Consider the following 17,911-nt stretch of genomic DNA (forward strand, 5'->3'; position numbering starts at 1 on the left):
TGTCCATCAAAACCCGGCTGAAACGCACTCTGTGTAGACAGTTTGTTGCATTATAGGACTTGTAGTTCTCACCAGGGGTGCAGGGTCAAACTGTAGAATGACATGTTGTATGAAGACCAGCAGGTGGGTAGGATGCTCCCTCAGCTGGTCTATATTGTTGAAATGTGCGCACTGGTCATCCACCACCTGAGAGGGGGAGAACACACATATAGAGAGCATAGACACAAGAGAAAATAGAAATAAGGACAACAAAAAAAAATTAAGCTGAGAGGTGGTAATAACAAGACGTTTAGCTGTCACATGCCACTATTTTATTCACTCACGTCAGTCAGATCATTCTCGAAATCCTCATCCTCAGCCCCAATGATGCTCATGGCTGGGATAGAGCACTGAGCCCCAAACACACCCTGCTATGGAGAGAGAGGAAGGGAGGAAGAAAACAAGACAATTAACAAGCATTATGTGCTATACTTTGAACTGGTAGGCTACCTCTTTGACATCCTGAGCTCCCGCTGAGCAGAGCCAGACATAAAACCAGATCAGGGTTTGGACACAGTGAACTCTCCCAGAGGAAAATAAGATCAAGTGGAAATAGAGAAAACGCCCCAGCATCCAATCCCACCTCTGAGAGAGTGAGACACGACACGTCAGACTGAGTATGGTCCTTGAAGAAAGTAGGATCCCATTCATAACCCAAGCAATGCAAAGAAATATAAAGCACTTGCCACAGGTAAAGCTCATTATAGATCATATATTACAATGGGCTTTTAATGACAACTAACCATATAATAATAACCATATGGGAAACCAGTGCCAAAACATGAAATATTTACAGCATTTACTTGTGTTCAGTAAAGCCTCTTCTCTCTTGAATCCTAAGTCTACTGGGAATGGGACATTGATGATAATGAACTTATAATGAAGCAATTAAAAAGGTTTTAACTTAATAATTTTGAGTATTATATTAAGATGGGGGGAGTTCTATGACATCCCTCTTCCCCCCAGGCCACACTAAAACATTCAGTTTTCAACATGCATTGCAAAACAGCACTTTTAATTTGCGCTTTAGCTGAAGTTTGCCCAAATCTTGCCACTGGAAATAGTTTTTCAGACCAATACACTCGTTCCCCTAGTTGCCATGATGTAAACCCTCTAAGTTTAAAAATGTTACTAAACTAATCTGATATTAAAGGTTTATGTCTTTGAAATCCATGAATGGGAAATAAAATGCATCGGAAGGGGTGACCAATTTACCCCCACCCTTTACACCTCACACCACTTCCCCTGCACGCATACACACCCAAATAACACATAGCTCATGTATTCAGTCTTCTGAAGCCCACAGACCTAGAGCCGCTACAAGGGAACACCCTAACACACAGACACACACAGACACACACAAAACCAACAGCTACAATGAACAACATTCACCATTGTCCACTGCTACGTGTGTACAGAGTCAAAGGGGTGTAAGAATGAGTCAAAAGATAAAGCGTGTCCAACAGTCCCTGTAGGGAAAAAACCTTGAGAATCTGTGTAAGTAGCATTTTTCATCACAAGTTATTTTATGGAGTTCATAACTTGACATATCATAACTTCATATCTGCTTTGTATGGTGGTATTGAATGACAGTACCTAAAGGTGATCATTCAGTACAGGGTTGGGCAATATGATGATACAAACCTTCATGTAACCTGAGATCCTTGAGCAGAGGCGAAGCTAAAGACTAGGGGTGATCGAACAGTTTCTGTAAAGGCTTCAAATATCTGGAATAACCTGCCTGAGAAGATGCACCGAGTCTGTGTCCACTTTTACATGACTTCTTAAATTATAAGGCTCACCCTGTTTTCACTTTTATCCTGTAATTTTTAACTTGTCTTGTTTTATTCTTATTTTATTGCACTATTGTGAGACTACTACTGTCTGACGAACTAACTAACTACTGTCTTTCTTGTAACTTTTGTTTGGAAAAGTGCTGTATAAGTAAAGTTTTTTTTAAATCACTGAAACAAAAAACATTTGTCAGCTGTCAGAGATGTGGTGAAGTCTCAGAGCAGAACAGCTTTATGGCAATTACAGATTCACACTGTTGCATCAAAGTGATAAAATAACTTCATTTGTCAGATATTTGATTAATTTTATTAAGCAAAAGCTAGAAAAGCATTGCCAGATCTAAGTACACACTGTTTTAGCACTGTGGCAGCGCTGGAGAAAGGTCTGGCTGAACCCATCATCACTCTGGTATAGGGGGAAAAAACTCTGGTTTGTTTGCATTTCTTTAAGCCAATCACAATCGTCTTGGTGGCACTAAGCCCAGGATGAAGCAACCCTTGCAAAAAAGTGTCAAAAGATTGTGGAAGTGGAGGAGAATTAGAATTAGAAATAGTAGAATTAAAAAATTTGTCTTTGTTAAAAAATATAATACAAACCATAGCCATAAGTCACTTAAAGCATGTCTGGTACATGTTCACAGAACATTACTAATTATACAACTGAATGTGCGATTATTCACATTGTCTAAGTGTTATTAAAAAGGAACTGAAAAACCACTTAGTGGTTAGAGTTTATAAGGAAATGTAACTCTGTACACGACCAGCATGCGATTCAAGGCCTGAATCCAGTTCAGTGTGTGCAGTTGTACAGTGGCCGGCAGGACAGCCAACAAATCCTTTGGGGTCAAGGTGAGTTCTTGTAAAGAGACAGAGAGAGAAGCAGAGCTGTTGGTCAGGGAGACAGAGAGAGAGAAACTGAGAGACAGACGGGGAGAGAGAGACAAAATGTGTTCATTCATGGCCATATCGAGTGGGCTGCGGGTTGAGAAAGGCCAGCATTGGAGCAACATGCGTAGGAGGGGTTAGCCAAACAGAGAGACACAGGCCTGTCAGAGCCATGCATGCACATCTGCATTGACGTAAACACACACAGACATAACCACACACACACCTCCTCTTTTTCACACACACAGCTACCGAGCACCTTACCAAAACGAAACCGCCAACGCCACCTCACCCAGACAAAGACAAAGTTATGTCACCATGACAACAGCAGCTGTAACTGACTAATGCTGCTAAAGCACATCAAGCCATTTCCTGGTGGAGAGATAAAATGTTTTCACCGTTACAGCTCAACTGTTTTCTTGCACAACATGCAGTCTTAATGACAGGTGCATAGGACCAATAACTCTGTTAGGAGGAACTTGTCACTTATATTCACATAATTTACATACCACATTTTGGTTGGTATATATTACATTAATTTGTCAGTTGGCACACCTACTTGGTTTATCCTACGTTATCTGTAAACATATGTAATGAAGGCCTTTAAACAACAACCCCCAACCCAACAATGAAAAAACAAAACAAAAAAACAACTTTAACAAGTCATGTACTGTGCTTGTTTAAACACAAGACAAGTGACATATTGGGCCACATTTTATGTGCTGATGGTGGTGAAGAGCGCTGTGTAAACAGTTGCTCCAGTATCTCCCATGGGTGTTCTGGTGTGGTGACTGCAAAGCCATAGCATATTAATCACATCAGGGCTACGGCTAAAAAATATATTTTCATTACCAATTAATCTGCTGATTATTTTCTTGATTAATTGATATTAATTTAGTTGAGAAGCTGAAACTACTCCTAGAGGGTGGCATTTTTGCCTGAATAAATTAAGCCACCATCAAAATAGTTGGACCAACTAACCATCTTTGTGCCCTGTATGGAAGAATGTGCATTTGTTCTTTTCTCCAATTAATTTATTCCGGCTTATCCTTTTGTCACATTGTATACGGTCCAACGTGAGGGTCAACTGAAGTGTCAGTACTAAATAAAAGTGAGTAGGGCAGCAACTAATGATAATGTTCATTATTGATTAATCTGCTGATCATTTTCTCAATTAATCTATTCACTGTTTTTTCCTAAAGCTCAAACTGACCCATTAATTGTCAATATATTAGATTTACAATAACGTAAGACCAGAAAGAGCAATTACAATTTACTCTTAGCTGATGCTTTTTTATCCAAAACATATTGCTATATATATATATATATATATATATATATATATATATATATATATATATATATATATATATATATATATATATATATACATACATACACACACACACACACACACGTCAGAGCTCAGAGAAGTGTCTTGTTCCGGGACACATTGGTGGATGTGTCGCAGTGGGAATCGAACCCGGATCTCTCACGCCACAGGCATGTGTCTTATCCACTGCTCCATCACCACCACAGAGCAGGAAATTCTTTCATTTTAAAACTTGGAACCATCAAATGTTTGGCACTGAAAAATTACTTTAATGATTAATCAATCATCAAAATAGCTGTGGATGATTTTTTCCCCTCGATCGACTAATTGTTGCAGCTCTAAAAGTGAGCACACATAAATGATTTTTGTTTGCATCTCTTCTGACAGTTAAACTTGATTTAAGAAGCAAAGGCAGAGGTTGCTTGTAAAACCTTGGGGAAAGCTGACTCTTATAAAAACATTGCTAGTTTTTAAACAACTAGCGATCAAAGCATTTCAGCCTGATGCTGAAGCCAATCCCTTGTTATTGTTATGTCTTGGTTGATATCGGAGTGACTGTAATACATGTTCATACTCCGAGAGACAAATTAGAGTAGTCAGGGGAAAGCTAATTGCGGTTACTCAGAGGGAGGTAGGGAAGGTCAACTCTGCTCTGCATTTAAAGAGCACAAGATTGTAAAGGGGAAGGAGTGGGAGCCTCCTCTGCCCAAAAGGAGTCAAGTGGTACATTCCAGCATATGGCACAGTTCAGACAACAGATGGAGAAGGCCCGTGAGTTTCAACAGTAACCAGACCCTCTTCCCTTCACCTCCATTAGTACGTGATAGCTGGCATAAGCTCCAAACTACGAGGGTCTTTTACTGGCTGATACAGACGTGGCTGAGGGAGAAAGAAAAGACCACGAGTACGCAGCACTCGAACAAAACGTCCCAGGAGTGCCGAGATCAGTTCTGGTGCTCCTGAGAGGCGGCAGCTGCCCCCCCACCCTGCCCTCCCCTCCCCTCCCCTCCCATCACATTCCAGTACTAACTAAGTGTCAGGTGGCATCAATCCAATGATAGCCATCAAGCGTACGTGCCTTTGTGTGTGTGTATGTATGTGTGTGTGGGTTAAGGCTGAGCACGTATGTGGGAGGGGGCCATTCCTATTTGATTGTGGGGAGCTGCGAGTGTATGTGTGTATGTGTATGTTATATGACAACTGGTCTTTACAACAACATTCCTCTTCATCTCTGGGGCGATCAGGCTGAGCTCTAATACTGTACATAAGCAAAAGAAAAAAACAGCACCTGTTTAATGAGGCCTGAAGAATGATGAGATGAAGTAGCAGCATTTCGTATTTCGACTAAGAAGTTACACCACAGCCTAATTATAACTGAGCCACTGTTGCGTCAGCTCTTGTGCAAACCCCATGTCCACTGTGTAACCGCTAGCAGTTACCTAAAAATTAGCTGTTTTAGTAAAACCCCACAGACCAAGAAGACGGGAGTCAAACAGTCACCTCACGGTGAAATGGGTATCTTCAGAGTCCATATCACAAGCGGCCCACACCTTTCGATCGATGACTGTCAGAGGGGTGTGATAAGTGTAGCGGACCAGGACCAGGTCAAATGATACAGTGCTTATCAATGCAGGTGTGGCACCACAAAGTGTTATGAGTAGAAGTGTGACGATATCATGGTTTTCAGAACCAACCACAGAACAAAGTTCATCAATAAGTGGATTGGCAAACAGCTTATTGTTGCACTCTGTGTTTTTATCATCTTCATTCAGTACAAAAGAATCTCCACAACACAGATGTTTAACCCCACAGCTGAAATGTTACTTCAAAGCATGTCATTAACAGTGGTCTCTAAAACTGAGAAATCATTAAAGAGAAACACAGACTGGTGCTATAGATAGTATCGGTGCACCTTTAGCAATAAGCTTGCACAAACTTAGATCGAAAGTATAGTACACAGTGAAATAACAAACAATGTTAGATTTGAGAAAAGTTTTTCTCACTATAAGGTTCTTTCCACATGATCACATGGCGTGAGCTGCACTCACCACTGGAGTGAGCAGAGAGTAATACATAAAAATACTCTGCATTGATATGTCTGAAGTTGTCTCCTGCTTCACTGACATGTCACTTCTTAGTGGTTGACACACTTGTTGCAGTGATGTACAGATTTACACTGTAACATCAAGGGTGGTTGTGGGTACAAGTAGGGCTGTGTAATATGACGATATATATCGTTTAAAATTATGCTCATTCGTGTATTTTGTTGCGTCGCAAATTTTACGGCACAAACTTAACAGTAATATTTGTCGCAATTTGGACGACGCTTTGCATTCTTCCCCATCCCAGATGCGGGAAAGAATTTTGAATCCGGAATAAAACAAAGATGGAGGAGTTTACTCAGAGTATTACTGAACAGAAGGACTTAGACCATGCCAAATATAAATGAGGAGCTCATACCTAAGAGAGGGGCTAAGTCTGTATGGTTTGGGTACCGAAAATGTGACACGGACCAAAAAAAAAAAAAACGTAGTTTGCAAAATATGCTGCAATCTTGTCCACAGACTCAAACACTACTAACCTCTTTTATCACCGGCGTAAAACTCATGTTAAACAGTACGGAGAGAGTTTACAGATGAGAACCATAATAGTACATATGAGTGCTCAAAACAAATCAAATATGATTAAGTAGGCTCTATATATTAAAATATAAAATATATATATCTCTCTTCATGTGGTCATTTCATATAAACTACTTATTCAGTGAATTGACAGAAAATGTTCCATATCAGGGTATGTGTCTTTATCGGGATGTGAAATGAGCTATATCGGGATATGATATTTTGGTCATATCGCACAGCCCTAGTTACAGGTGCAAAGCACTAGGGGAAAAAAATCGATACAGCATAGTATTGTGATATTTGCCATGGCAATACTGTATCGATACACGGACGCCAAGTATCGATATTTTATTATATAAATTGCAGATGGGACTTTTAACTTTTTGGTACTAGAATAATAAAATCCATTTCTTTTTTAGTCCACTAGAAAACTTACCAGGACCATATAGAGGACTGAAAAAGTGATATGAACAAACAGAAATGTATCTTTTTAGATAAACAGATTTGACAAAGTTTGACTTTAGGGACCTAATTGGAAGTTGGAAAAAGGTAATAAATTGCAATATATCTCAATATATTTAAATCGCAATAAAATCGAATCGCAACATAAATATCGTGATAATATCGTATCGTCGGGCCTCTGGTGATTCCCACCCCTACAAAACAAACTTCAGATCACACCTGACTACACTAGTAAAAGGTGAACCAGGTTTTCAGCCAGAGAGGGCTATAAAACTCTGCTTTTCACCTTGGTGTTTTAAGTTACTTGACTAGGTTTACAATTTGAAAATCTCTGATTTTGGCATCCCGGACTGCTTGAATCAAAAAAACGAGACTGTGATAGGAAGCAAAGCTTAGGCTTCCACTACTGTCACTACTCCCCAGGGAGCCGATCTGGGGACTGAGATGAATCTGCCGAAAACAACAACAAACAACAGATTACCTCAATTTTGGCTAAAACATGTTATGATGACGTAAGGCTAACAATTGTACACATAGATGCTTTATATTGGACAAATATGTCAACAAACTCATACAAGCTTCTTGGTCAGTGTTAACCCGATTAACCTAGACATGCTTTTCTAAAAAGTCAGCAGCACAGAGTGTAAAAGTTAAAATTATTCGAACTTGGAATACAGTGACGAGGTGTAAACTTCGTTGAATCCCAAGCAAGAAAAAAACAAAAAAAAACAAAATAAAACACAGGCCTATATCTTCCTGTACTGAAAACACTAAAATTAGAGCTTCACTCATTTACAATTACTAGATGCACCTGGCCAAAGAATCCATTGTATAAGCATAGGTCACTGTTCTGTTCTTACACTAAGTCACAATAAGCTCTGTCCTGTCCTCCATATGGTATGATGGCAGTGTCCAAATATAGGCCTGCACCTAATGGCTATAGCTTGCTGTGTTTGTACTGCTGTTTATCTGGCTCTCTCATCAGGCCACAGCCTCATTAGCAGTGAGTGACCAGGGGGGTTCCTACCAGCTCCACCACTGTTCCTCCAGCGGCTGCTCCCTGAGGCGCCTGAGCAAAGCAGAGGGGGAAAAAAACTGGGGGAGTGGAAGGTGGCAAATGGGAAGGCACACAGACAGGAAGTGGGTGTAATTTCCTCAGGAAGCATTCAGAGCCATTTCTAGTGTGACCTATCAGACGAGAAGAGGGAGAGAGAAAGAGAAAGAAAGGCAGAGGGAAGGAGAGAACGACAGACAGAGAGAGTGAGAAAAGGTGAAAAGTAAGAGCCCACAAGCGTTTCCGCAAGAAACATGGCAGTAAAAAGTGCACCTAGTTGGTTGTAGTTGGGTCACATGGGAACCAACTAGAATAGGAAGTTTACTGCATGGCATGAACGAAGGCCAGTGATGAACAAATGAGGAACAGTGAGCTCCTGAGAAATGAGTGTAAACAGGAGAGGATGGCCTTAAATTGCAGGGTTTGCAAACTTTTGAATTCTGAATGGCTTTTTGTCACCAAAGAGATGTGTTTTTGGCAATGTGATGGCTTTGACACTCATACACCACAACAAATAGAAATGAAATAAAAGTAGGAACATGAAAAGTGTGGTCATACTTGTTGTATCTCAACAATTATTTCCTCACATTTGTTAAGGCCTTTACATGACTTGTTAAGTGTTTCAACACCAGGAAATTAACTAATTCACGTTTTGTACTTTTACTGACTTCAAGGCTTTTTGTGCATTCACAAACTGGTGGGACTAACTAGGACCAGTAAACATGACAGCACTAGCCTATATGACCCCTATAGACTAAACAGAGAAAAAAAAGGCAAGGGGCCTATTAAGGAGGGAGGAGGAGGAGAGAGAGCGTGGAGAAGAAATTAAAAGAGGAGGCAAACTGCAGCAGGAAATGAAGTACAAGGCAGTAACAGTGGAAAGGAAAAAAAAAAATACAGGCAATGGAAACATAAGTGGAGAAGGTCTGGGAAGTGTAGAAGCATTCACAAACTGTATTTGAGCAAAGACCTACACCTGAAAGTTTACAACCTGGACCAAATGGTTTCAACTGCAGCTGATAGAGTTGACAGTGAGTTAGCACCTGAGTGAAAGTCTGTGCAATCTTTCAGTACATTAACATGTAAAATGTCACAATTGTAGGTCAAATCATACCCAATGCTGTACACGCTAGAGAGCAAATATGCTAATGTAACTAGTAAATACGCAAAAACAGCAAGTAATCTCACATGATGTTGCTGTAAATGCAAAAAAATATTCTGACCTTTGTCTGGCTGCACGACTCCCTAACTGTTGGAGTTTCAATGATTTTGTGACCTAAAAAATGAAGTCACAGGTGAGAAAAGGCAGACAAATGCTGTCATAATGGGACACTCCCCTGCCTTTACACAAAGTTCTTTTTACGTGTCATGGTGGGGAGTACTACTCAGCCTGTGAAAACAATTGTATAATGTGGCTTCGGGGACGCAGCTTTTATATAGCCGGAGAAAATAACCCTAATGATGGCATCAGATTATTATGATGAATTGGGCATGAGACTTTAAAATCGTAAGAAAAAGCCTGCTTTTCACAATGGGGATGTAGAATTTGAAAAGCGTGGGCCTTTACCAGACACAGAGGACCTGTTGAAAGACACTATGGAGTTGCATTAAGTTCTTGACCCACACTGTAAGTCAGGACATCTCAACCTTGGCTGCCTTGAAGTATTTCTAATGTCTTTAGTAAGCCTCTGAACCTATTACTAAGCATTACTTCTGAACAGATTATCAACAGACAACACAAGCATCTTAAATTATTCCACAAACACAGATTTGATTAAAAGATAAGACTCTTATCAATTCACGGAGATAAGACATTTCAAGATAACAGGGCCTAATGTGACGGAATGTCTGCCTGTTGTTTCAACGAGGTAAAAAGGGCAACACGACAGTTGTCTGAACATTACAGAGGGCAAAGTTATCCCAGAAATCTCGTCACTGCACTCACAGTGAGCAAACAACAGCGGTGAGGGTGAAAGGTAAGATACTGAAGCGAAGCACTGCACAGCAGGCGTACAAGGGAAGTGACATGTGTATGCACGAGAGGCTCGTCAGAAGTGAAGGTGTAAGAATATGCCATCTCAAACATATTTTCCTTTCTCTTTTTGACAACCACATCCTTCTTTTTTCTACCATCCTTCCTTTCTGTAGTTTTCATCTCTCTACATCTTCTGTTTGATCGCTCTCTCTCTCTCTCTCTCTCTCTCTCAGTCTCCCTCCTTCGTCTCCTCCACCTTTAGCCTACTATAAAGCGGCTCCTTGTACGATCGCTCCAAGACAGCCAATGCATTCATGGCCGGCAGACAAGGGCCAATTATGTAATTTAACAACCATTACGTAGCAGCTAAAATAAGATTATGGCCAACAGCACAGGGAAAACACAGGCAGGTCTTTTCATTGCTTCACTGGATCCTACTTTACATGTTAATCTTTTTTTCTCTCTGCTACAAGTTTATCCATTGTGAATCTGACAGTGTTACAGAATAAAGTACTCTTATTACTTTAATATTTTGGCCGTAGACTCAAACGTGGAAGTTATCAGTTCTACTGGTTGCCTTATCTTGAGTGTTAGCAAACCAAAGTTGGAGTCATTATTTCATTGTAGATATGGATTTAAATGTGAGGTAAAACATTGATGATGTTATTCAGTATGGAGAAGTGTCTGGGATAAAGACAGAATTATCCCTCGATGCCTTATTAATAGGCCTTTCCTGATGGAGAGAAGAATGTTATATAACAGTACCACTTTTACTGCATTGACTTTCTTGTCTTGATTTGATATTATTTGGATACAACTGCTGAAGAGAATCATTGACCTTCTCCTCATATGATTGCAGTTGAATCAAGGCTCTCAGTGGTTTTTAAATGATGATGCTGAACCCCCCCCCCCCGTTTTGAGGATAATGTTAAATGATGATGGTATGCCAAATGGCAAGCTACTGCTGAAACTCCTTCCTTTTTCATGCCATGCATATTCACCTTCTCTTAATTTTCTCTCGTCTATGCTTAGAGCCAAAGAGAGCCTGCTCCAACAAACTTCCACCCCCACCCAAACTCACCCCCTCCATCCTCTCTCTCAATCTCTCTTTCTCCCTGTCCCCATATAGAGGTCACTGGATTCATGGAAACAGTTGATAGGCCGGGGCCAATCGACTGGCATGGATTGGCAGTTTATAGTGAACCTCCAGCTTCCGAGTGTGTGGGTGTGTGTAGCAGTAATTGTTGAGGCCAAACATGGAGACCTCTGACTCTGTGGAAAAAAAAACTTCTCCTTGTTCATTCACAAGTTTGTTATTGCGTATTTGTGAGTCCAGTGTTCATTAGCTGCTGATTTAAAAATGTTACCAAACAAAGCAGGAACAGCACGCTGATACTGAATATTTCTGGAAGGAATTTAGCCTGCCGAGATTCAAAAGTCTCCGGAGCCAAAAATGCCTCTGTACTTGCACACAATTACACCTTGGTTCACCTCATGCCACTAGCATGCAATCCAGATATGCAACATTTTTCTCTCACTGAGGAAAGGCCTATTAATAAGGCATCAAGGGATAATTCAGTCTTTATCACAGACAGTTCTCTGCACTGACTACATCCTCAATGTTTTACCTTACATTTAAATGCATATCTACAATTAAATAACTACACCTTTGGTTAGCTAAGACTAAAGCGTCTTTGGGTCTTGTGAAACGCACTATATAAAGTTATTATTATTATCAAGATAAGGCAACAAATAGAGCTGATAACTTCCATATCTGACTACAGCCAAAACATTAAAGTTATAGCTAAGATTACTTTATACTGGGGCTGGACGATATGGCCGAAACTTTTATCACGATAAAAACATTTCATACCATTCGATAGATAATTATCACAATAAATGTCAAATCATTACTTAGTTCAAATTTAAAGACTGCTTTTTCCTCCTGAGTGAAAGTTGAAGAAATTCAATGGTTAAATGTGGTTTTAAACTATTCCTTATGTCTAGAACATGACAAACACTTGATGCCAAACAGTGGATCACTTAACAAATTTGAGGTAGAACATTCAAAAGGATTCTGATAAAAATCTTCTTTCAACAAATATGAATAAATTTTCAGTCCTGTTTCCTCAAAAAAATTTATATTTTAATAGAAAAATGAAGTGCAAATTCATTCGTGTTTCAAATTAATTAAGTCAAACATTTATTGACGATATATTGAACATTTGTTATATTGTTAGAGAAAAATTGTATTGCGATAATGATCATTATTGTTTTATTCCCCAGCCCTACTTTATACTAATACTGTACTTACACTAACACTGTCAGACTTACAATGGGTAGTTTTCAAAAAAAGATCAAAATCGATGCAGCAGATATGTGCTTTTTTAGTCCACGCATTCTTCTTCCCTGTCAAAACCTGCTGCCTACATTACCCACAATGCAACTTGACCACAGACACGCTGGTGTGTTATACTAGTAGCGGCTAAAATTGCATAGAATTAAGCGTTATTGCACAATGCAGTGGTGCAATAACAATCATTTAGGTAATTATGCAAAATTGCCAAATATTCACTGGCTCTGGGTTTTGGACTACTGGTCGGGTGTTGTATGTTCTACAGATTGTATATAACCCAAACTAGTGACTTATGGCTATATATAAAATTGACTTGACTTGCCGTATCAGTTGAAATAATTAGGGCTGCAACTAACAACAATTTTCATTATCAATTTATCTGTTGATTATTTTTATCCATTATTTGGTTTATTAAATGACAGAAAGTAGCAAGAAAATGCCAGTTACAATTTCCAGAAAAAAAAAAAGTTCAACACCCGAGGACAGTCAATTTACTATCATGTAAGAGAAAGAAATGTTTTACCTAACAATAATTGAAACGATTAATGGATTATCAAAAAGCAAAGCACTTGAACTTTATTAAATTCAGATACTAGGTCAACTTTAGTGGTGGAAACTAAGTGGAGGTATTGTAAACTTGGCATTATTCAGTGGCAATGGAAATTGTGAATTATTGCATACCTGTAAGTGTGCTTTTCATGTATCTGCAGTGTTGCGCCATTTATTACAATATAACAAATACAAGATTCCTTTTTGTTCTTAAAGGCCTTATTGCCAACATATAGCCAGTACATTATTTGTACACACACACTTACTCAGATTGGAGGACCTTTCACCACACCATGAGCCCCCCCCGAATCCTTCACTCCTCAAGAGTAAACATCATCTATGGAGTCTAGTCTCGCTTTTTCCACCCTGATCCTCAAATGAAAGAGCTCATTCTGTTTCCTCCCTCTCTCGCTCACACACTCTCCATCACATCAGCTTTCCAGCCATCTCTCTGACTCACACTTGGACAGACGGATGTAGCTCTTTCCATTTTCTGCCCCCTTTTTCAAAGTGCGAGGAACAAGTCGCTGCAGCACAGGTTATACTTTCACTAAATCCTCCTATCATCAAGACTGAAAGCTCGTAATCACTCCCTCTGAGATTGGCTGCATTTATTTTGGCCCCTGAAGGGACCCTTCAGATGTGAGGCGGGGCACAGCTGTACACACACACACACACACACACACACACTTTGACCACACATACTGCAAGCAGGGAGCCTTGTCTAGTTTGACTGCAGCGTGTGAATGACAGCAGACAGATGACGGAGATTGGCGGGTGAATACACTGAGCAGCCTGTGTGAGTTACTTTAACTTAAAAATCATTGTCCTTTGAATGAGCTGATATTATACGACTACTGAACAGTGGCACTTGTGTTTTAGCTTTACAATGAGTGCTCTGAAACTACCTTGTGAAAACAATAATGTTTTGTCTACATTAAAAGAGTTTGTCAGCTCAGACAAGCAGCAGAACCAGTCAGCACAGAGGAGTGGGATTCTGTTTGGCCAAAAGAGCTGCAATGCCCTAATAATAACAACAACAACAATATGTTACCTTCTTATAGGGGTCATCCACAAACTGTAAACAAATAGGTCAAGTTAGTCCACATGGGTAGTACTACTCTTCCTGTGAAAACAGCTATAACTTTAGACATCTGAGAAAATAACCCTGATGATGTCATAGTGATGTCATCAGGGTTATCTGGGCTTGGACTTAGAGACTAAAAAACTATAACAGAATATGTGTGTTAGAAGCTATGGGTGTGGGGTTTTAAACGTGGGTATTTACCATGGAGAGAGAGCCTAATGAAAGACACTATTGAGTTGCATTATGGAAATTGTAGGATCAGCTGTTTTTGGAGCTCGAGCCATATTAATTAAGTCAGGATATCTTGGCCTCTGCCGCTTTAATTTTGACCAATCAGTTTTGAATCTGTCAAAGTGACAGAAAGAAATCTTGAAAGTGCAATATTAAATCACCTCTCTAGCCCTACAACTAATCAGAGAAACAAAACGTGTGATGTAGCGTAGTTGGTAAATTAAACTTACCAAATCCAGTTGGAAGAACAGCAAATACATTTTTTATTTTTTTTTAAAATCAACAAAAGCTTTAAGTGCAGTTGTTTTTTTTCTTTTTTACAGAGAAATATACCGTCCAGTTCGTTTCATACTGACTTGATAGCTGATTTGTTACACGTCTGCGGCAGCCATCTTGGATGTTCATGAAAATGCCTCAACAGCCAACAATGAAACAATGACTGTACAGAGGAGCGTGATTCTGTACAGTCTTCGTTTCAACCCTGCCCCATATTAGATTAACGGTTGTGATTGGCCCTACCAGATCCAGGACGGGTGGAAATTCATCTGAATGGGAGAGGGGTCGGATGCATCTGCAAATACAACATGAGCTTGCAAATTTGGCTCATTCCCAGGCTAGTAAATCCCTGAGTTACCCTTTAAAGTTATTTGGACAACCCCCTACCATTACATCAACACATACTAGTGATGAGCAATATGGCTCATATTGTGTGTGTCAAAATAACGGAGTGAATGATGGAGTAATTTCAGACACATCCTTTGCCTTTTTCAGTAAATGTCTTTTTCACAGCAAACATTTTTACTCATCATAGTAGAAAAAGCAGAGGTGTTACTAATAACACCAACAATAGCTCTGTTCTATTCAAGTGCCCCAGTAAGTAATGACAGTGTGACAGTGATCCAACATGCACAATACCAGGACACTGAAGTTGAAGCAGCTAAATGGAATTCAGCCATCGTTCAATTTATTATTTACTGTGCTTTTCTTAGTGAAAAAGGCCTATTGTTGTCTGTTTATTTTAGTATGGTTTGGTCTTTAATGCTTCCGTCTTCAAAGTATTCTCTGACAATTCAACATTTATAGATCAAATACCCAGATGGGAATGTCTTTTTGTGCCTAATCCAGTTAGTAATCAGTTAAATATCAGACAAATCAAAGTACATCCCCACTCATTTACAACATTACCTGCAAATGCACCACAACAACCACAGATATATTACTGCTGCAAAGTCCTGGAACTTGCCAACTGATCACTTGAAATTTGCATCAAACTTCACCGCTTTAAAGAATGCTACATAATCCTGGTTAATTCAGCAACAAACCTGTACTCGTGTCTAGCTTTGAAATGTAATGCTTTTAAATATGTGCTTTATTGTATCTTGCTTTACTCAGTTTGCCTTCATTTTACCTCACTGTTTTGATCTACACTATGATATGATTATACTTGCATCGGATATCTGTTTTCAGATTGTCTATGTATACTGTATCTCCCTATCAAATAAGCCATAACTTACTGTCTCACCTAAGTAGTGATATTAGCTGTGGTTTCAGGTATAGCTGGGTCACAAAAATAACCACCTTCCCGTGCGCGTGCACAAACACACTTTTCTAACTTCACTCCACCTCACCCACTGAGCTCATTCAGGAGGAATCAGTAGATTTCACTGCTGACTCGGAGAGAAGAAGAGCAGCCCAGTGTGCTCTGTCTCTCATTATCTGCTGCCTGTGCGTCAATCTAACTGTAGCCAGAGAAGAATACCTGTGTTCCCTTTGAAGTCCGAGCCTGACTACAGTAAATTATTAGCTTGCCTGGAACACAGCTCAAGGCCCTTAGGACACCCTCTGGCTGTTCCACTGGGTGCCATTACCTTTCATTCCAGTTGTTGGGTATCTCTCATAGAGGCTAACGACCGTTACACCTCGCTGTAGCCCTATCTGAGTTTATCTTCCTACGTTCTGAAAGACAGTGGATGTGGGTGAGTTTACGTAGGTCTATGATGACAATAGAGAGTGAGAGGCAGGGAGGGAGAGAGCGGCACAGCAACTCAGATTATAGCCAACATTCCTTTAAAAGGAAGAGAAGGTAGCCTTTGGGCTTCAGACAAGCCTGAACTTGTAATACGTGGAGAGAGAGAGAGAGAGACAGAGAGAGAGAGAGAGAAAGAAAGAGTTGACAAGTGCAGTGCTCCTCTAGTCTAGCAGAGCGTAACAGGAAGTGGCAGGGCCTGCTTCACATGGGGCCTCTGGGGTGCAGCGTCTGGCCGGGAACGCGTCACAGTCTCTGAAACCACCGCCTGCAACGCCCTTAACACACACATGGAACTGTCTAAAAATTAGCAAACTTAACTGTTATTAACATTCACAGTTTGCTTAAACGGAACTTGTGCTTGCAGACCAAAACCCCGCAGGAGTGAAAACCATAGAGGCAAAAATATGACAAACTGGCCTGGCAACTTGGCTTAAAAAAACAACAAAAAACAAGCTTTTGTCCTTTGAGGAGTGATTAATGAAAACATAACGGCTTACTGGCAAGCACAACCCACACTGTTCCAGCCTCCTATCTTTAGTTAATGACTGCAGCGAGATAATGAAGCCGCACTACATGTACAGTAATTGCAGTTTCCTGTGAGTGCAGGAAGCTCTCGCCTATTCTGCACCACCGATGTCCTCTGTTTCACAAGGCAAAATCATCATGGGTAATCAATTATATTCAGACACTAATTACTTAACACTGTCTGCACTGAAACCCCCACTACATATAGGCTGATCAGATGAGCGAGTGCTATAGGGAAAAAACTGGGAGGGACTGTGTCACACTGTGCAGCAAGTTTGCAGCCTCCTTTTCTTGTTTGACAAAAACAATGTTTACAAATAAATAAAAGAGGAAAGGAAAGAGCTAGCTGCGGCACTGACTACCCAAGTCTCTGCTATGGCACTGCTTTGATTCAAATGGACAGAGCAGAAAACAACAACAAAAAAGCAATCATTTAAGAAGAAATATATAAAAGCAGGTTCATATTCTACAGCTGTATTTCCCTGATGAGAAATAACCACACTGCTCCTGTGATAAATGTCAGAAGGATAGTCTTGCAAAGAAGATAATACATAAAATTTCCCAAGGTCACCAGCTATAAACTCCCCACTGACTACAAATGACACAGCATGACTACCTCCGCAAATATTAAAGTGATTTGTTGTTTGTGGGATAAAACCCAAACGGGTCGAGCATTAAACCCTTAGATGGCTTTGCCAGAAAATACACACGGTCCAACTCTGCTACCTGAAGTTGTTAGAACTGCTACTTCCATGCTTCTAGCCTATGATTCTACCACACACTTCGAGTTTTCTAATAAGAGCCATTGTTGTTCCAGTGCTACATTCATTAACCGAAATGTTAAATAAACCTGTTATCAGCAGTTATCCAGAGCAGGCGATATAAGTAGTGCAGCAGACAGCCGAGCACAACATTCCTGTATGTGGACGCTACGGTCTGCAGCTCGGGCTATAGGAGGAGGGTGGAGGGAGG

At 40.1% G+C, this 17,911-nt stretch overlaps 1 protein-coding gene across 6 annotated transcripts in view; it reads right to left on the reverse strand.

The window, feature by feature from the left end:
* The window catches only part of arhgef1b (Rho guanine nucleotide exchange factor (GEF) 1b), a 46,134-nt gene that overhangs the window by 27,822 nt on the left and 401 nt on the right, over positions 1-17,911 (reverse strand). For 4 of the 6 annotated variants that reach the window (XM_046043946.1, XM_046043945.1, XM_046043942.1 and 1 more), the window contains exons 2-3: positions 324-410; positions 73-186 (exon numbers count right to left, since the gene is read on the reverse strand). In XM_046043946.1, the coding sequence (XP_045899902.1) occupies positions 73-186; positions 324-374 (165 nt within the window). In that variant the 5' untranslated portion in view covers positions 375-410. Of the gene's footprint in view, positions 1-72; positions 187-323; positions 411-17,789; positions 17,846-17,911 lie in introns of those variants that run through there. The other 2 variants (XM_046043944.1, XM_046043943.1) reach the window with 2 other exon arrangements.

Source organism: Micropterus dolomieu, linkage group LG03 (genome assembly GCF_021292245.1).
Source record: "Micropterus dolomieu isolate WLL.071019.BEF.003 ecotype Adirondacks linkage group LG03, ASM2129224v1, whole genome shotgun sequence".
Lineage (NCBI taxonomy): Eukaryota > Metazoa > Chordata > Actinopteri > Centrarchiformes > Centrarchidae > Micropterus > Micropterus dolomieu.